The sequence below is a fragment of the Rhea americana genome, unplaced genomic scaffold (genome assembly GCF_003343005.1).
Source record: "Rhea americana isolate MKP2758 unplaced genomic scaffold, rheAme1 scaffold_22, whole genome shotgun sequence".
In the NCBI taxonomy this organism is placed as follows: domain Eukaryota; kingdom Metazoa; phylum Chordata; class Aves; order Rheiformes; family Rheidae; genus Rhea; species Rhea americana.
This window is the reverse complement of record NW_028186329.1, coordinates 1,726,317-1,747,971: the sequence shown is the minus strand read 5'-3', so window position 1 is coordinate 1,747,971 and position 21,655 is coordinate 1,726,317. Positions and strand designations below refer to the sequence as shown.

The 21,655-nt window shown below is 37.5% G+C and overlaps 1 protein-coding gene across 1 annotated transcript in view; it reads right to left on the bottom strand.

Annotated features, from left to right (window-relative positions):
* The window catches only part of CAMK4 (calcium/calmodulin dependent protein kinase IV), a 173,857-nt gene that overhangs the window by 63,154 nt on the left and 89,048 nt on the right, over positions 1-21,655 (bottom strand). Inside the window, exons 3-5 of the mRNA XM_085305348.1 lie at positions 20,366-20,428; positions 19,658-19,740; positions 5,213-5,285 (exon numbers count right to left, since the gene is read on the bottom strand). Coding sequence (XP_085161474.1) covers positions 5,213-5,285; positions 19,658-19,740; positions 20,366-20,428 — 219 coding nt within the window. The remainder of the gene's footprint in view (positions 1-5,212; positions 5,286-19,657; positions 19,741-20,365; positions 20,429-21,655) is intronic.

Here is a 21,655-nt window from a genome sequence, read left to right as displayed (position 1 = left end):
GCCAAAACTTGCCAAGCTACTGAAATACCRTTTTTGAGCAAACATGAGGAAAATTTGACAGAACTTTCTCCTTCCCTTTGGGATGGGGCTAAAAATGCTTTCTCCTTCATCTGAAAACAGCAGAGATGGCTGGTTTCTGATCAAATTAGATCAGAACAACAACTGTAACTTGAAGCACACTTAGGAAGAGACTCGGAAAATCACTCCCTGATACCAGAGAGAGCACAGAACACACTCAGAATCCATCAGGGATAGATTTAAAAGTATAAATATGTGGAAGTGGAAACCTTTTGCAAAATCTTATAAACACTAGAAGTAAAAATTCTTCAATATCTACAATTATGCACAAGATTTCTCTTCTTACATACAGTATTCCCAATACATACAGTATTTTATTACTACTTGATATCAGCCTCTATCCTGTGATATGATATATAGCTGTTCTTCCCACTAACCGTGTGGAATTTGTCTTGAGGAGGCCTCATTTTATACAGAATTAAACCCCAGGTTTCTTTCTGATGTGTTTCAATGCACTTACCCCTGTTGACAGTGTGTCAGTTCACGTCTGTGAAGTATATATTGATAATATAACACATTTGCCACRTCCAAACTCCTGAATCCATGACATTTTCACCTTGGCTAGGTTTAACCTCGTAGCCGGGGGCTAAAATTAAAATCCATCAACRACCTACATCTACAATAAGCACTAATTCAATGACTGTATGGAAAAGATAAAACCTTTTCTTAATTTTTATCTACTCTTCACTGTCTTTTGGGTGCTAAAATCCCCAAATATTTTAATCAGTTCTCACGGGTCTCAACTGATCTTTTAAAGTCTGATTGTTTCATTTGGTTCAGGCTCTAAATCTTAGAGACACTAAGGCCCCAGGGTCTGTAAAATATCTTTGCAAGCTGCGTATCTGTGGTTGGCTCTTATCTATGACTCATTATAGGCCAGATCAAAGTTCACTGAAGTGAATATAAACCTTTAATCTAGATTTTCGCTCTCAAACCTGCATGTGGCTAAGTGCCCTCCGTCTTTGCCGTGGAAGTTGAGAATTCAGCGTACTCCCTGTGAATTTAAGCTGACAAGGAAAGGTCTAAAAATGTAGGCATAAAATCGAGTTTGAAGCAGCAGAAAACTGAAATAAAAAATAGAAATGAAAATGGAGGGGGGGCTTTACATAGCTTTAGGAATATGTTCCAATCTAGACAAGTTAATAGCCAACCAGAAGAAAACCACCTTTTATAGGAAATTAACTTAAAGACTGCTGGATGAATTCAAAAGTAAATATAAAGGACATGCCATTAACTGCCCTAATTACAAAAGGTAAATTGTTAAAAATAACTGCAAATTTAAATTTAGTGAAAAAAATAATTTAACCCTGAAGTAGAAAGTTATCACTTTGACACTAATGCAGACTAGGCAAAAAGGACTGTAGTTTATCATTAGTGACAATTACAAGATTTTGAAAGTACACATAAAAAGAAATTAGAGTCATCTTCTTAAGTTTAATCAACTGAAAGTAGAATGTCCTTTACAAACAAATGATTCAGTGTCTTCTTTTGACTAACATTTCAGAAGTGATTTAACTTCCCAAACATCAATAATTCTTTCTGCAAGTTAGACTGGGCCCCAGGATAGCTGTATGCAGAAACTCATGACACAAAATAGAAAAACTGCTTATAGAATAAGTGAGCAAAAAAAAACATACTGTATATATCTGATCCTCTGAGAAAGCAAGAAAGGACAATGATACGCTGAGAGAGACTGTCTTCAAATGCATCCTCTTTCATAAATGAAATTCATTGTGTTCTGATATCTAGGATAGGAACAAAACCTCCCTGTCTGAAATGCGCAACCAAAGAGCTAAAAAGATGAGCACCGGTTTGCCCTAGTTTTGTGCAAAGCGTTTATTGTATGAATGAAGTAGTCTCTTTGGACAAAAAACAAGGGAAGATTAAGAGAAAAGGTGATGTGGAAGAGAGAAAAAAAGGTAATTTCTTCTCAGAGCAAATGTAGTCTGATCTGGAACAACAGATAAGATGCAGCCACCTGCAGAAGGAAGAATCATGGAAAAAGACAAAATGGATTCTGTGGTCTTCAGGCAGCGGTGACAGTACACTTTTTGTTGGTTCCTTTACTCTTGGGAAGGAACACTTCTGATATTTTGATGCTGTTCTATGACCTAGAAGACCAGGATTCATTTTTTTTTGTGCTGCTTTGCATTGTTGCCTAATCTCAGTAAGCCAGTTATAGCTAGGCTTTCAGGCATTCAGGTATTACAAGAAACAGATATACCTAGAAGCTTTATGGGATATTTTTAAAGAGAGTATAATTCCATTCAGTTTAATAATTTCAAAGGGAATTAAACACAAATGCTCAGGTATTTTTGAAAACTACACTACACTTTTGATTACATCTTTTTAAGTCTCTCTGAAAAGGCAGCCCTTCATTAAATGAAGACGTAATACCTTCCCACATCAATGATATACTGTGAAGACAGATCCACTACTACAAAATTATAACAGCCCTTAATGAGGGCTTTATAAAACAAGTAGGTAGATTAGCTCAAGAGTTTAACAAAACTAAGGCTGAACGCTTCTCTTGCTACGAGCAATTACTGAACAACTGCAAAGATCAAGAATGTCCACCTAGTGTCAGTAGGGTATTAGCTGGCATGGACTGCTGAGTGAACTGTACAATTCTTTAAGAATGATCTAGGGATGTATTTTCTTTCACTCTGGAAAGACTGTTCTTCTGCAGCAATATTTCCAGATAGTTTCTGGTGGTAACTCCAGTGCTGCCCACAAATCCCATTCTGCAACAATATTTCTGTTGGAATTCAAATCCTCACACAACAGCCAAGCCCCCAGTTTGGGAACTGCCATTTCCACAGTTTTCACAACTTGGGCATGGATGTTCAGTGTCAGCTGTAAGAATTCAAGTCAAGAGAACCTCTTCTAGCTAGGGATCTAGTACTGGGATCTACAAAAATCCAAACAAACTATTGCATGCTCATATAAAAGTCAGTTCTTCAGCTTTTGTTCACCTCTGTTCCCTTGATTTTAACCAAGCTATTGCAATTCTTACAAGCGGAGGATCTTATCTGGCTCCTGGTTCTAAAAATAAAGAGCTGAAACATTTTTCAGCAAAACATAATTTTTGCAAAAGAATGATAAATAATGTAGAACCATCTTAATTGGTGCAATCCTATTGGAAGAACAGTTTGGCCATAAAATAATAATCTGATCTAAATTTAAGAAGCTTATACAAATGCATTATGCTGTGCACTAAATTTAAATACATAATTTAGATTACTTTGGATGAGAGTGACTCAGTATGCAGTCAGAATAATTCAGAAAGCAGCATGAAGTGAACATGACGGTCCTGCAGTGTGCCATGTTACTGCAGGAAACACCTGTTCTTGTTTCTTAATTATTGTGAAGAGTCTTACAGATAATACCAAATACAATTTATAGAGAGTTTTTCACAATGAGATAGTTCATTACCATCCCAGGTAAATATGCCGGAGTCAGTCTCTTTCTGAATAATCATATTGTCACTCTAATCATATTAGCTCACTGTTGAGTACCTCTGACGGAGATCAATCACCACCACCAATCCTATCCTGAAGACAGTTCCTTTCATGTTCTCCATTTCCCTAGGCAATCTCTACAGATCCTGCTTTGGCCAACACTATACTGTGAAAAAACCTTCCAGACCGACCTCTCTTCTCTGTGAGATTGACAGCTGGGGCTTGTTTGAAGAGTCTGGCACTCTTGGAATACATCCAAAGTCAGTCACCTTCCCACTTGCACTATTTGCACTCCCATGRGCACTTCTATCTACTCCAAGGTCTTCACAGTCTCTTACCTGACCATCTCACTTCAAACATTTGCTGTATACAACCACACAGTGCCACTGGATAAAACCAAAATATATTCACTGACTGTGAAGTCAGACTACCAGGCACTGCAAAAGGCAAAATCTTTCGTGTGCATCTCTCTTTCACAAAGTAAAACAGCCTCTGCATTACTATTACTCTGAAGTCATCTGAGTGTCCCAGCTGGGCTGTTTATCCTTGTCCAGTATGACCCCTCTCTTCCGCACCAGGAATGATCAATGCCAGCGTGTAAACTGTAAATTTGACTAATTAATTTCTTATGCACTTTCCCAGCATCTGACTGCTGGCCTAGTGAACTCTAGTGTGAAATCAGATGGGAGAGTTACAACTGACTAATAAATATTGATAATGTACAGCAATACTAAATGTAACTATTAGAAGATTTCCTCTTACTGTCTCAAAGATGTTTATACCTTCCTCTAAGCTATGCTGGGCCATGGAAGGCTTGTTTCTCTCTTTTTTGAATGTGAAACAACTGTACAAAACCTGAAATTTTTAAAAATCACACAAAATGTAGAGGAAGAATCTATACTAAGCACTGCACAACCTACTGGCCCCAAACTTTATTCTGATCTCTCTCAATATTACTGTCATCCTGACTATGTGTAATTCGAAGAACGGTGAAAATTAATTTTTGATTAGATACTTTGTAACCTATACTATCCACCTTCCCAGGAGTCCACACTTCCCTGCTGTGTGTCCTTGAACATTGTTTCTCTGAATGCATCTGCACAGCGTCAAAAAGTGTGAAGGTTCACTTTCAGGCAATGACTGCAAATGAAGCATAACTGTTTTCGTGGCAACATTCTGCACAAATCTCTAACTTGAATTCTTGTATACCTCTGCACCATCTAACATGTTCAGCCGATCTATTATCCTTCTAAGGTGAGAGGCAGAGTAATGCACTCTCTTTTGTTTAAAATTCCCAATAAATTACGGCTACGTACTCTGCAGAAAATGAACGGGAGATTAYGTAAGTGTCAGTGATTTCAGATTACTTTTAGAGCTAAAATATCAGTGTTGAACTCCACAGGTTCTTGACACTGCATAAAGGCAAAGAACATTCACTCAGCTCTAACAGATGAGCACTAAATGTATTGCTGATGGCCATTCAAGGTCACTTACTTCCCTTCACAGTACCACTACCATAACAAAAAAAAAATCAATATAAAAATAATGATCGAAGGAAACTTGTGTGGACTATTCTCCAGTGAACTTCTCTGCTTCTTTTACACCTAAGCATTTATTGAGTCATCATAGGTGAAAGATTAGGTGCTGAGCAGATGATGCTAGATAATACTCACAGCAACTGCCTCCAGGATTTGTTTAACAGCATCAGCAGCATCGCGTTCACTGTAATAACCCTTTTCCACAATCCTACAGAAAAAGCAACAAGAGAAAGTGCGTTAAGGATTAAAGTAAATAAACTGTGTAAGTAAAAGCTTATTTTGAAAAGTGAACTAGAAAATAATCAAATTTACGTACACCTGGGAGTCTGTAATGCTCCCTAAAGAATAAAAACCAGTCCATTTGTAATCCAGGTTATCTGTGATTCCCARTTAAGTAAGAAGCTGGAGTTAAAATACCAATCCAGTTAGGAATTCATAACATACACACTTTCAGTTGAAACATTTTGGAATTCTATAGAAGTTAAACTTCAGGGAACCTGAGTTACCCTCAGACAATCCAGGTATCCTTTAGGAGCAGCTTTTTCACATTTGTAGTTWACTTAGGCCATTTTAAGCACTCCTTTATTCCCCTCATTTAGGRAAAAAACCAAAAACAAACAAACAAAAATCCCAGCTATGTCCACACAAAGATCTGAATTGTTCAAGGTGGGACTCGAAAGAAAGGGCTTGTATTAAAACTTCTTAATGTACATCTCCAGTATACTATGTTTATTTTATATACATTACACTTAATACCTTGATTTGATAAACGTATTGACCATGTGCAGCTTATGGTGAGTTCAGTAATATTTATCTGTTTCAAAGATCTCTGATAATCTCCTTTTCCCTTTTCTATTGGTTCGATTATGTTAAAACAAAAAAAAAACCCAACTTTCTTCTTTAATAATGTTATTTCCTTGGAACCTTATAATGATAAAACATTTACCCAGTAAATGTTTCTCCTTCTTAAGGCAATGTTCTAAAGTGCTGCATTTCAGAAATATCCATAAAGGGCAGCAAAGGTGAATGGAGTTCCCTCCCAAAGCCCAGGTGTACTACTAGAACTCCTTCAGAAGAACTCCAGCAGTGACACAGAGTTTGGAGGCTGATTCAGGATTTACATCACACCTTCTTCCAGAATATAAACTGCCATTACAGAATGAACCCAAAAATAAATGCACAGTTCAATTAAACAAGGTCAACAGAACATACTGATTTGCGCAGTGATCTATCATTAAAACTTATTAATGCTCCAGTTAAGAAAAAGTATAGCAGTATTTTTACCAGTACATCTAACTAAACACAATAGTTCTCCCTCAGAAAGTTACATCAGAAGTACCTTTGACCTGAAGTTTTGATTTTATACCATACTGATTTTTCAAAGCTCAAGAAAACACATASAGCTTTTGTCCTAGAAGCAGTACTTGTGGTGCCTAGTTACATGTTTTTTGAAGTGATCTACTGCAAGCACACTAACTAACTTTACAAAACAAGCAGGAAGAGCCTCATCATTCAGGAAAATAACAAACCTGTAATGAGTGAAGTCAACAGTCTTCAGTGCCACTAGAAACCTTCTGTCACAGGGTCCAGAACAGGATTCAGTCTGTGCCAATAAGGGTATCCTCCTTTGTCCCCACTCCCCTTTTGCAGCATTCTTTTTCACCACTTCTCTTCTGCTAATTACTAGACTCATACTGAGCTACCTCTAAAGCAATTCCCTACAGTTTTACTATGATGACAAGAAAAATTTTGACTAAATGCACACGAAGAACATTACTCTCTAGAACCTTTGGTGTAATATGAATCAATGTAAAAATAATAATCTACCAAAGACATATCTAGCAAACATGGCACTGTGGACAATAGTCTATATAGGATTGTCCTAAGCAACTACAATTACTTTACCTTAAAACTCATTGTGTTCACAGATAACTTTTTTTTTTGTTTGTTTGTTTTAAGTCTACCTATCTGGTACCAGGTAACAGCAAGCAAACCTTCTCTAATAGGACTTATTCCATTTTGCCATGATTTCTCGACTGTGTAATTTTGGAGGGGCTTACTTCTATCAATGTTTTTCCTGCTAGCCTTTCAGCTACCATCCCATGTGTACTGATTCACTTTTCCGTTACTTTGGTAATCTGTTTAAACCATCGTGGAAAGATTACTTGAACTTGCCCCCAGAAGAACAAAACCCAATAAAGTTTACCGAGCAAGAAATTACGTTAGGCTTTTAGTCTCAAGTTTAGGAGGGAGATTACAAAAAGTAATAAAATACACAGTACAACTCTGTATTATGCTTGAAAGTAGGATTCCTCTGTAGCTATCTCAGGGTCTCTGAACTCGCCTCCTCTGGTAGATTATTCTGCAAACTGAGCGCCAGTGGCCCTCCCACTTGGGTCTTTTATCCTCCATATATACTAGTTTGTCTTCTTCCTCCTTTTAAATTCAAAAAGATATTTCGGCTTAGCTGGTGGGTTCCTGACTTTAGCATTCACAAGCATTTCTGAGAATACTGACTTCTTCCCTGTCCCACCTTCCCTGATGCGAAGCAGCTCCTCCCTCCATGGCACAATAAGCACGTTAAACCTTGTTTTACAGGATTTTAAGTATTAAAAGCATTCACAGTATAATAATTCTGTTAAGCTTACAACCGTTAGTAAGTTACGGTAGACATTAACAAGAGAAATTTCAAACTTGGTAACAAGGTACTAAAACTGCTCCTCCTGTCAGCTCTGGGATCTYGTGTAACATGCACATAATTTTGTTCATGCTAATGACTTCCGTGATCAGGACGCTCTGCAGTGGGATCACCAGCCTACCTTCCTACACTCACCAATGSCACCAGTAGGTCCTTTTCCCTAAAAGAGGGGGGCTGTGTTAGTTTGACCCTCTGCTTCCATACTATTTTTTAGAATATATTCCACAATGTCCTGCAAGAAAAAACCCCACAAAGCACAGGGCCGCATGTAGAACTGTTGCATGAATGCCAACCTGCTAAAAGTGCTCTGGGTTTAATCCCAATATGCCAGAGCACAGCAGCGTCACAAGCGAGGAGAGCCCTYGACTCGTGGGCAGGGGAAACAGGTCGTCTCCCTGGGCCTTGRGCAAGCACACCAGAACAGTGGTGAGATCACCCCGCGCACGCGGCCTCAGAAACGTGCTGGGCACAAGGGCGGGCTCCTTTAAGCAGCAGCATTTAAATTTCTCTGATTTTCCCATGTACGTGACTAAAATCAGGGAAAAACATGGCAATGCAGTAATGACTCAATTTACATTTCTCTCTGGAGCTGATGAATTTCTAATTTTAMCATACAGTCTAATAGCTAACATTCATTCTATTCTTTCCTCTCCAAGGAGATACAACTTCAAAAGAAAAAAAATGACATCTCCTAACTGCAGCCTCATTTCTTGCATTCCCTTCCACWCCCCAAAATCAAAGAAGTTCCTAGCTTCCTGCCAACGCCATCCCCGTGCCGGAAGGAGAACTACCCATCACCCGACTCCTTGAAACAACAGAAATCAAAGAGGTGCTCAAAACTGGCGTCCTATCCACAGTTTTTAGAAGATCAGACCACCCTGGCCTGACAACTATAGTTCAGACAACTGTATGTCAATATTGATAACATTAAACACACAACAGAAGTAGTACGTAGACATTAAAGACAAAGCTCTTGTGAATTTACACTATACATTAAATAGACGCAACGTAATGACGTGTGTGGTCATGCTTCAGCAGAGCATTAAAAAACAACTGTAGAAAATAGTGTTTTGCACACAACTCATCCCATTAGGTTACATGTGCATAGCTTATGTCCCATGCAGTTACATTCTAGTTTTTTCAGAAGTCTAGAAACTAGACTTACTGTGAATACAAATCTATCCTTAACTAATATTATTCTAGCAAACAGAAAGCCTTTTCTTTTGTAACAGCAATAAAGTGAGATAAGACATACTACTTGCTAAAGATGAAAACTTATTTTTAAGGGCACTCTGCTGTAAAACTCAAAACTGGCTCTATGCAAGGCAACAAGAAAGAGGACTGGAAGATGACTCTCCGGCATTTTAGATACAATATTAATCCCAGAAGATCATTTGCATAAGTGTTTTTGCATCTTCCATGTGACAGTTTGCAGGAGGCAAATGGTAGGTTATTACACAGCACTCCTACCTGAGACTGACAAAACCTCTCCTTCACAAGAATATTTTGGTTTCAGCCTGCAGATGAACACTGCCTTATTGCCCTTCTTTCATAAGGGGAGGGGAAACCTACAGGCATATCTTATTTTGTCATTATGAAAAAGAAACATAATTATACCTTGCTTACAGGCCGTTCCTTAAGAAAAGCGCAGATGAAGAAAGATGAAATCTTCATTGAGAGTTCAGAAGAAAGAAACGATGACAACAAGGAGCTAATTAAATACTGTCTTTAATACATAAATGAAGGAGCCAGGTAGGCCAAAAGGCCAAATTTGGGATCACAATCAATGAAGTCAAGATAGGGATTCAAACTGAGTAAGACACTCTGGAGCAAGCAAGCATATGACATTGGTGAAATACATTATTCAGATTCTAATCACATTTGTGTAGAATCATATTTTTATAGTTGCATATATGCATTTATTGAAATATGCTGATTCAGTTATTTACATTGTACATAGCCAAACACCTAACAAAGTAAATACTGATGAAAGTATTAATATTTCAGGGGTTTATATGTACTAAATTAGGCTTGCATGACTTCAAATGCCCTTCACTTTTTGCAGAACTTTTGGGTTTTACTTTTCTTTATAATGGATTATATTTTAAATTTAATTTTTGAAATTATATTGCATCAGAAATTTTTAGTTATTCAACTTTTCAATAAACAAAAATCTAAAGAAAGCACCATATAACATTTCCAGAGTGATTCCGTCAGCTCAAGACTCTTTTCAGTGCATTTTACGGGAATGTGACTATGTCGTTTAGTTGTACATTAAGAGAATATTGTTTTAGCTACATATTAGAAAGTAAGTGATTTTGTGGCACCTAGGACACAGTGCATTCTTTGGGGCCATGACATCAAGCATCAAGTCTCTCAAAATGCTGACTGATTTAATCTTACCTTTCCAAGCATGCATGAATAATATACATAATTTGTTTGAAAAATATATTTTCAATATATATTGAGAAATATAACAACTTGCAGTAATGCTTGCCAGCTCCCATCCAGTCTTTCTACTATTTTTCTTCCCTCTGAGTACTGGAAGGTTTCTGACAAAATATATCCTTTAGTTTTCCGGGGGGGTTTCACTGTAGCCCCTGGTAACACGTTATCTAGCCCTTAAATACAAATGCAAAGAGATCTCAGCCACCTGGGGAGAGCAACGTCTCCTGACTGCAGGAATGACTGATGCTAGAGGCCCACCTTGCTCTGGCAGGAGATACGTTTAAGTTGATGTGTGGCAGAAATGCTTTTTTTTCTGGCTCAACAGCTGTTCTGAGGAGGGTGGCAGACGCGCTGATGAACAAACCAAATTTCTATACATCCCAGACAGCCATCAGGGAAGAGGCTGGTCTCCACTTTGGAATGCAAACCAAGTGAACGCTGCTGCAAATATTCTCAAATGATCAAGACTGAAAATACCTTAAATTCTCATTCATAATTTGACATTACTTCTTAAAAAGTTCAATCTCTCAGCTAAGAAAAAAGAAAGGTTGCATCTCCTTTCTGGTGCAGCACAGTCCTCAGCCCAGTCACAGTCTTGAATAGTCATGACTGAAGAAACCTGTAATTGAGAGTACCAGGAGGCAGAAGAACTAATTCAGAAGAGGAACCAAAACGTGCAACAAACGGGCACTTCTCCAGCTCTTTGATGACAAAACTGAAGTCTCTTTCTTACGTTTTTCTTGGGTATGGGGATCCAGTGCAAAAACATTAGTGCAATCTTAAATACAAGCTATTCTTATGACTCCTGGTGACCAACGAAATCTTACCCACTTTAACAAATTGACTTTTTCCTCCCTCCTCTTCTCAATTTACTACTTCTGTTCGTAACTTTACTTTACTGCTTCCTTCCTACACAGGCTACTCGATCCATCCTCTGACTTAGTCTGAAATCTGAGCGTAGAAAGTCCTTTCTTTCTCTCAGACTGATAAATGCAGTTGGCTTTTATGCTAATCAATTTAAGCAGTCATTCTAAAACTTGTAATTTTCAGTAATTATTCAATATTACTACTATAAATATTAGTTCTCTGCATTGTGGAGTTGGTTGCATTTCAAAATTAGATGAATCTAGAGCCATATAATTTAGTTTGCAAAAGGCCTGTTAAATATATTTAGCCTTCAAAAACTATAAAATTTTATTCTTACTTTCTGTTATTTCATAAATTCCCTACTTTCTTTCTCTTTCTTCATGCCTTTTCTGTATTTTATTTTTTTAGATCATTCTTCATAAATTTTACAACATCAGAAAAAGACTAGATGCTTTTCAGGATCATTTTCATTCTACTTCTAGCAGACTTTTATCCAAAACCTTTGTATCACGTGTTACCTGTGGGCTGCATCCTGTTATACCATGTACAGCCTCAGTGAGACATTGGCTTACATAAAGGCTACAAAACCTGTTCCAGCATTAATAGAGGGTTATCATTCTTCAAAATCTCTCATTGCATATAATAAATTTTCATTTATCTAAAATTCTTTGGTTGGCATGGGTATTTTTTCTGCACCTAATCACTTAAATAATTCTTATGCAAACATCATTTTAAAATGAAATGATAACATTTCTACAAGATAAGACCGGAAAATAGTCAGAAACTGGCTAAAGGAAATGACATTATTCTGTTCGAAAGGTTTCCACAAGGAATACCTTCACAATGAGTAGATACATTGGCTAATATCTGTACTGAGGTAGGTTTCAATCCCTTGTTCCTTTGATACCTTTGTTTAGTTAGAAAGTAATGCTTCTCTGTAAATATTCATTTTCCACATTACAGCGTTGAAGAGTAATGGATATAAATATCATAGATCTGATTCAGCTTGCTGATTCTCCCCTATTTTAAGGCTGTTTTTATAATTCAATGGAGAACAGCAGTTACTGCCACTAGTGACTGTCCACCCATGATCTGAAGAAGGAATACAGGAAATATAGAATTGGGCYTGAATCTGAATCAAAGTCAAGTAGTTTTTACTTAATACCCTCAATACTATTAATTACTTTAATAATATCAATTAATACTTGATACAGGACATGTTTTCCCTCCATCATTAAAAAGTGAGAGAKAATTTCTGATAACCAGGGCAACACAGGAGAACTTAGGAAATCTGGAATCTTTCTCTATATCTGATACAAAGGGTTTCTCTCCCCTTCTACTCGTCTTGTATTTCCCACTCAGTGTTCCCCTAGAACAGGAAAAACCTTGTAGCTAAATAAGGAATTATACATTAAAAGGTTAGATTAGACAAATAGCCACATCTTCAAAAGTACTGATCACCCAGCTGTCTGCACTGATGTCGGTAAGAACAGTTCAGTGCTTATCATTTTCAAAAAGCCAGGCTCGTCTTTCAAGCGCTTTATTTTAGCAGACATTTTTAAAAACGATGGTCTTTCTTTCCAGTGCTCATAAATTGGCAGTTCAAACTAATCTGTCAAACGCAAATGTTTTTGTGTTACTTYTTTTTTTTATACCCACAAATATGTAAGGCAACATTACCAGAAGCTAAATTCCTTCTGTTTTTCATGGCTTCTGTCTAGCGCGGGAGGTGATGAAGCRGAGTCACTGACAGCTTGCAAAGGATGTGGCGGCCAGGGAAAGGCGGGGAAGAGCAGCAATGAAGGAACTGATGAAGCTACCCAGCTAAGTCCTGGTGAGGCTTCGGCTGGAGCCCTTTGTCCAGCCTCGGGCAGCATGCTTAAGCAAGGTGTGGAAATGTGGAGGAATTTCAAAGGAGAGTAACAAAGTGTGACATAGAAAACATGACCAAGGATGACAGGTTGAAGGAATTGAGAACATTTACTCCAGAATATGAAAAGAGCAAGAGGATAAAGGTCTTCCAGGTGTCAAAATTTGTTATAAAGAAGGAATCAGCTTCTAGCCAAATTTGCTAAAAGAAGGATTTTCCTAATACTGAAGCTAAATCTAATTCCCTAGCTCGTGAGGGAAGTTGTTTGAGGATGGTGCCTGAGCACAGGTGAATAACCTGCCCTGCCTGCCATAACAGCACAGCTTTAGCTGTCACAACATTTGAAACACATTGCCCTCAAGCTCATTCTGGGACATCATTTACTTCCCAACAAGGATGAAACGTAGACAAATGGCCAGCAMGTTTTGAAACAGGACATTGCTTGGCTAATGAATAAAAATGTATATGGAGATTATACCCCTCTAGGTCTCAGTGCCTAAGCGTCTTCTCATTAGCCAATTCAGGACAATTTTAGATTGACCTGAATCACTCCTCCTACAGTGGCTTTGTCACCTCCTACAGTATATGGATGGGTAACACACTCCTTGCTCCAGACGTTAGGTATCTTTAAGTTCAACAGTGAACTGAGAAGTGCATTATCTGAAAAGGATTTGTTTTTCAGATCTTTTTCACAATATGAACTTATTTACCATTTAGAACAAACATTTGGTGCTCTGAATATTTCGATAACTATATTGTTTCCTAAAACATTTTGGTTTGCTTTTATGTTCCTGTCAGCAAGCTTTAGTATTACATCAGTTCACATTTAGAAAGCGGCAAGCAGCCAGTAAAACTCTCAGAGGAGACTCTTTTCTCACTAGAAGGCACAGGTATAGACACTTTTTAAAAGTCAAGCAGTATTATAACTGCACCATCATCACGGCTTGAACTGTTTCTTCATTTATAAAGCCAAAAGTGTCTGTGTTCTGGTTCTTAACGTTTCATCTAACTCTAAGCGTATGCACTGGTCATACTCTAAACACTATATCACATATAAACATTTACAAAAAATTACTTGAATTTGACTATTTCTCATCTTAAAAGAATATTGCAGTCAAGTAGATATTTGCTTAGAGTAATTCTGTCCAGTGTTAGAAAGTAAGATGCTGACCACAAACATGCTTAAAGACATTACTACCACTCTGTACAGGAAGGAAATATCCAAAAAAACTCTAGAAAGAATGCAAATGAACAATAACACGCATTTCTTTATTCTGTAAATTACTGTTTTTTAACATTACTGCAGCTGAAATCAAGAGACATTGAATGAGTTACTATGACATCCAGGGGAGCTTTTATCAAAGATAATTTGTGTGTTAAGTCTGCCTTTCACTACTTAAAGAATGGAGTGTCAAGTCAGAGGGTTTTTTTTGCCAGTCCAGAGTTAGGGACTATATCTTGCTCATGTGGAAAAGGGAGTCCAAAGGACCCTTTTAACTCACACTCAGGAGACAAGCTGCCACCACAGAATGAGAGAAGTGCTTAAAATGAAGATGATGATGCTCTCTGCCACCAGTTTACTACAAGGCATACACTTCAGTGACTCCTGAATTCCTTTAGTACTTTTGATGTCCCTCAGCAATTCCAACTTCCACAAGCAGAAATAAGGGGGTGTGCCTCAGGGATTTTTTGAAAAGTAGTATCAGCTTAAACTTATGTCTCAAAGGAAATTATATGAAATTTGAAATGGAAGCAAGTCAAGAGTATGTCAACCATAAGCAATATTTTTAGATAATGTTAAGCGTGCTTAATCAACAAGCAAAGGAAGAAACAAAAGTCTGTGGTCAAGGCATGAAAGTTCAGACAAGGAGAACATATGGACTGCCATAACATTTTCAAAGAGAAAAAAAAAGAGGCTAATTAAAACTATTCATATTAATTTTCAGGCATTCTGAGTAAAATAAAGTTAAAGCAGTGTTGTGGGTTTTTTGCTGAAATTAGCATTTCAAAAAGATATATATCAGGCACTGAAACAAAAAGCAATAAATATCAATAAAACCTGAACAAAAAAGACCAGTTCCCAAAAGAAGATAGCTCATGAAAGACAGAAATCAGACTTCATTGTGCTGCAAAACCTGTAACTGCCTGACACAATACATAGGTTTATTGGTAGGAGCAAAGCCAGAGCAACAAAGTCATCAAAAATCTGGTATTATAGAAAAGAAAGCCAAAGTTAACAGTATCAAGAAATTACACTTAAGTAAAGAATGGTGAAGGTGTAAATGGGCAAAAGGAACAGACAAGAGAAAAATGTAACTGAAATAAACCTAAGAGGAACCATCATTATTCTAAAAAGGAAGAACTATAGAGAAAAATGAAGACATAATAATAACCAAAGGGGTTAATACAGTAAAATGAGAAGAGGCTACAGGGTACTTATCTAATCAAACTTTTGAACAGTTCAAGATTTACTGATTATCAACAAAAATGCTTAAAAAAAGCAATTACTTTAACAGACCGTTTACCTATACAAATGAGATGCAACCTCAGGGTCTACCTTTCCCTGGAAATTTTTGTGCAGTAGATTCATTCTGCTCTCCCCTAAAGGCACTGAATTAAACCTTTCTTCCACTGAGATTTTTGATTCAGATTAAAATGTCTGATTCCATCTACTTGAACTCAAATTCAGATAATTCAGTGCATCTATCTGAGAGCACTTACTGAGTTAATGCAGTCAACTCTGCCTTTAGCTTTCTCCTGTTACATGAAGAAGAGGTGAAATGTTACAGCTTTCTGATTATAAATCTGCCTTTTAAATGTACCCACACAATGTTTATTACTTTATTGTTTCAATTCAATTCATATTGCATAATATGAAGTCATCCAAAAACCTAATAAAACACATTTCCTTCTCTCTTCCCACCACTCAAAACTCTCACATAAAAAATGTGCCTATGCTCTGAACTACGGCTCTGCAGCATGCTTTGTTAAGAAGATAAGGTGAGAAGGAAGATGCAAGAGAGGGGTGAAAATTGGCCTTTGGTTACCACTTTCCTCTGGTCCTGCAATTTCCTATCTACAAGGATACTTCAAACAAACTTCAGTATAGACCAGAGCAACTTTAGCTTTCCTTTCATTTAAGCTGCTTGTTAAAGGTCCTTTAAAAGACTATGCTGGCAGACAGAGAAAGCAGGGGTAAACATTAGTGTGATCATTCCGCCATGCATTTGAACAGCAATGCTATTTTTGTTTTGTTTTGGCCTTTTTAGTAAGAACCTGCCCCAGCAAGGACCTGTGTGACAGCAGCTTACCCTCAGTATTCTGGCAGTGTGAGAAACACTGCCATATGCTGCTTGACACGCTACAGCTGGGGCATTCAGCTCCATCCAGGAGAGTTGTCCTTCAGGACCCTGTCAAAACACCACTGTTTTAAATGCACTTAAAGCATGCATTGCTGTTTTAAACACACGGGACTGAAACAAAAGGGCCAAACAAATGTCAAAGTCGTAAGGGCTAGAACTGGGCTGGAGAAGGGTATTAGGAAATAGCTGAAGTATCAGTTCATTTAGACCTACCGCACCTTTCCCTAAGTTTTGGTCAGTTTGTATACAGCTTTGTCTTCAAAAGCCCTTTGTTACTGCTCACTTACTGGGATGACAAAAATCATCATGCAAACGTTCTATTTTATAAAACCTTTCAAATTGGGTGTAGAGTTAAATGTGTTATGTTTGGGATGGCGGAACATTACATGTTAGGTTATGACCTGGACTGTGATTTATAAAGTCTGCAGAAAAGATTTCCTTTAGAAAAATAACCTTTAGAAAACCAGCCTGATTTCTGCTATGTTAACTGAGATGTATAATGGATACTTTTGTTTGAATTTATCTCCTTTTGGGTAACACAATTGCAAAACTGTCATAATAAAAACTCATTTTAGTCATACCACGGATGACTTCATGGAAATATTAAATATGGTGAAGGAAATGAGTAATTTTATTACCCAGAACTTTTATGTTAGAGGGGTGTGAAACTAGCAGTGCATAAATAATGCTAGCATGATTCCAGAAAACTAATCAGATCTTAAGTATTTGTAAAGTCATCTTCACAATAAGGGGAAAGCATATGTGAAACAAATTGCTCATCTGCAAATCAAATATGCAGAAGAAGAATGAATGGAAATCTGGAGTGGCAGAAAGAGCAGTAAAATAGTGAGATAAAAAGTAGCTGCATATTATTTAGACTAGTAGTAATGGTAATAGCAATGAATACAGACAGATGTTTAGAGTAAGGAGACCAGATGTATTTGTGCAACAGGTCTCGCGCTGTCATCTACTGACAGCTAATTTGGAAGAGGCACACGAGTAACTCCTTCAAGGTACAGAAGTTACTTTGCTGTCTRCCTAAAACCCTTGGGGCAGTCCCTAGCCACAGGACAGTCCTGCCTGCCCACTGGCTGTCCAGTCTTGTCCTAAGGATGGTCACAGGGAGCTCTCCTGATGTGCTGGTAGCTCCTGGACTGCACCCCATGCTACCTTGCTGTCAAATGGGAGATTTCCCAGTGTGGTTCAGCTTCCTCCCAGAAATGGAGTCACACAGAGGCCTCTTGGTAAATCAGAACATTTCCCTCAGGCATGAAATAAAGGTGTATAAAATAAAAAAGACTAAATGTGAGGGAGAAAGCGTGCCCTATGGAAAAAAGCTGAATATTCCCTCACTAAAACTCAGAGGCAGTCACTGTCACTGCATAGCACAGTGAGAGCATTAATCCTTCAGCCTGGCTGAAAGAAAGGGACAGCCAACATTTAATTTATGTTATTAGTACAAAACATCTTGGCTGCGTATTTCTATTAAATTATTTTCAGACTGAAGTTGAAGAGTGAAGTCCAATCAGAGTTGTCTAATTTTCTAATTCGAATGGTAAGGTTGGAAAGGACCTCTGGAGATCATCTAGTCCAACCCTCAGCATAGCCCATGCGGGGATTGAACCCGCAACCTTGACATTAGCAGCACCACGCTCTAACCAGCTGAACTAAACCTGGTCACTTTCTTATTGTCAGCTTTAACAGCTGAGAATAACTTATGTTTTTTTTCCTCCAAATCACAGCTCAGATAAGAACCTATTGCCAAAATTTTCAGTTCTATTGTATATGGACAAAAGTAGGATGCTTAATTCAGAAGAGCTCCCATGATATTAGTGCTCATTCCTAGCATCACAAGGGGGCACCGTGATTCTAGAAAGTTATTAAATGGCTTTGTTTCTGTTCTAGGCATGGTCAGGCAGCTTGTAACAGCTAAACTCATGGATTAAGTGCACAATTTTAGGGAAAGATCAAACCATAGAATTCAAATCCTATAATCACAGCCCAAGTAGAAGATTATAGAATGCTGAAAATGTCATAACACTAAATCCGAGTTCCATAAAATAATGCTATTCCCTATCCTGGATCACGTGCACTGCTCCATCTTCAGCTCTTCTACCAAACATATGGTGCCTACTCAGAAATCAATCATCTCACTGGCATATTTTTATTTTCCCTTGGCAAACACTTCCCAGCAGAGATTCCTGTACAGTACTCAGCTTTCCTGAAAAATATCCTATGCAAAACCATGTGCACATACAAAGGGCTATGTGAAAGGTAAGACGCCTTGCAAAGGGTCCTTTCTAGCTGAGGACTGGGCACCGGTTGCTTCACTTGCAGCACATCTCTCCTGTTTCCACTGCACATTGAGTTAGTAGGCATTTTTCTTCTGTTTGAATTAAGATGTTACAGGAGGAGTTGCTTTTGTTGCTACATTTCAGAAACAGCTCATCTCAAGGTTGTAGCTATAAGCACACTACAAAAAAAGATATGTTTTTGTTTTCTCGGGTCAAAGAGCCTTTCATACCAAGTCTTCAATGCATGTTTATATAACAAAATGCAATACTAAAAATTTAATCACAGAAGAAGGAAGATTAAATAATTTGTCCTTGCATGATTTGTAAAGCACTGTAGCTTCCTTAGATTACTTCAGTGAATTAACTGACTTACCCAAGCCAGTATTAAATGCTTCTATATATACATTTCTATATTTTCTTTTGTTCTAAAAGAACAAACGCCTAAAAGTAAAGTATTACCCCAACAATATTACAGACTTTCTCTTTTTATACATAGGTACCTATACTGCAAGAATGTGCAACATTATGAGTAAATTACCTTCAGAACTCAATAGCTATCTTGCAGAATGTTTTTAGGAAAAACAGAAGTCTTATAAATACAATTAATGCCAAAGAGTCTTTCTTTTTTGTCACTCTGCTTACCATCTTTTTTATCTGATGTAACACTGGTCTCCTGGCTGGATGAYTGCCACCTCCTACATTTTTTGCTGACTTGCCAGTGTGATTTTGCCAGTTTTTCCTGCTTTTTGTCTGGTCTAGCACACCCTGACACTACGCACCTACTGAACCCTCCCTTCAACAGTACGCGCTCTTTAGAATTTACTAACAGTTTCCTCCATTTTCAACTCATTTTGCCTTTCAAAAAGATCTCCTGGTAATAACATTTCCAAATGTGTATTTGAAGCCAAGTCCTGCAGCTTAATATGGATGTGAATAAACCACATGTTGATGAAATAACTCCAGTAATTACTAACATGGAGAGTATGTGCAGCGGAGAAGCCTTGTGCAATGTGTAGAATGAGGTGCATATAGATCACTCACCTGTCAAACAGCTCTCCACCAGTGACCAATTCTAGAACAAGACTGATTTCTGTCGGGGTCTCAAATATCTCCTTCAGTTTTATCTGGTAAAAGATAACAAAAATGATTTTCTCATTTGCTGAGCATACATATCACAGGGCCAACTGAAGGAAAAAAACAGCAGCAAATAAAACAGAAGGTAGGACCAGCTGAAATTGGTGTCATTTACCTTCAGTTGACCAACTTATTGTAAAAGTTCTCTCTTTTTCCTTTCCTTTCCTTTTTTTTTTTTTGCTAATTTTGTCTATTCTGCATTTTCTTTTTGTTGTTTTCATACTCCTCACACCTCAGCAACCCCTCTGTAACACGAGGTTTAGAAACTGCTTTCCTTAGTACCTGTCAGCACTCGTCTGACAATCTCTCAGAGTAAGCTGAATGTAAAACCTTGCCCACCCTCCACGGACTGATAATACCATATCCCCTTTCATTTATAGAATTTGTTTTGCACAGTTTTCCACTAAATTCTCTCAGAACATCAATAGTTTATTTTAAAGTATGATTTTACAGTCTTGCATAACAAGCTGCTAATGTGCGTATGAGGAAAATTCAAAACTTTAACACAAGGCTCTCACAAGTCTGTATATGCAGGACTACAACAGTCAATACGGAGCTCTCAGGAATAGAAAGAATTTTTAAAAAGGACATGGAGTTGAACATGGTTAAACTTACAATGTTTGGATGTGAAAGGCGAAGTAGAACTCCTATTTCTGTGCGGACAATTTTCTTGTCTACCTGGTTAAAAGTGGGGGGGAAAAAAGGTGAAAAATTGATTTCTCTGTTCACCATAGAAACTTCTAACTGCATCACAGGAATATATTTATGAACAGTAGTTTTAGATCTCTTGGGGGAAAAAAGTCAATGCAAGATAAACAAACCAAATATAGTGTAAGGAGTAATTATCCTTTATTGCAAGACAGTTACTAGAATGGGAAAACATCTGCTTCCAGCAAAACATTCACAAATGCATACATAAGTCATGCAAGAAGTAAAATATATGAAAGCCATCTGAAAAGATGCCAAATTTCCTATTTTTTATTTAAATTTTGCCCCAGCCATCTCTATTTCAGTTGGTACAATTTACACCAGGCTAGAATCTTCTCAACACACTCTGCTCAACAGCTGTACTAGACAGTCCAAGAGATAAGGTTTTCCAAACACTGCATGTAGGTTATTTACATCTAAGTAGTGTAACATCCTGAGAAGAAAAAAAAGTGATGCAAGCATCAAACATCCCTCAGCCTCAGACAGGGTATAAGGTTTTAATTTTAACTTGCTTCAGAAAAATTTAAGAAAAAAGTCTATTTTTGCAAAAGACTGTTTGGTTAAAGCTCTGTGAGGATTTTCATTCCTTTCTCAAACTATCTTTCAAGTCTTCCCAAAAGTCTTTCAAGATACAGGCACAATCCCTTGTGCCCTTGGGGCAATTCGGTCACCTCTCACAACAGACGCAGATCTGAGGAGAATTTCATTCAGCAGAGAGAACTGCGCTTCTCCCCGAACACGAACACGAGTGCTGAAGCATGAAAGAACCATTAAGCAATCAATACATTAATGACGAAACTATCTTGGTGATGAACATTTGCACAAATCCAAGACCAAAATCCTACACTGATGACAATTATTAACCTGTTTCTTCCACAGCACTCTTCAACTTGGGTATTACTAACTAAAGGAGAATCAGCAAGTTATGTCACTAACTTTTTCCAAATTGCTGACACAGATGAAGTTAAATTGAATGTTTCTGTTTGTTTCCTTGTTTTTCTAATTAAGGTTTTCTAACAAACACAATTTTTATTTTTTATAGTGTGTATGAAATTAATTGTTATATAAAACTTTAAAAGGGACACAAAAATACATTCAAACTCTTGAAGAGGAAGACCTATGCTTAATTCTCTCCCCCCCGTTTTTTCATCACCTGAAAGTAGAAAAGTACATTTCAGTATTTTGGTTTTCCAGAGA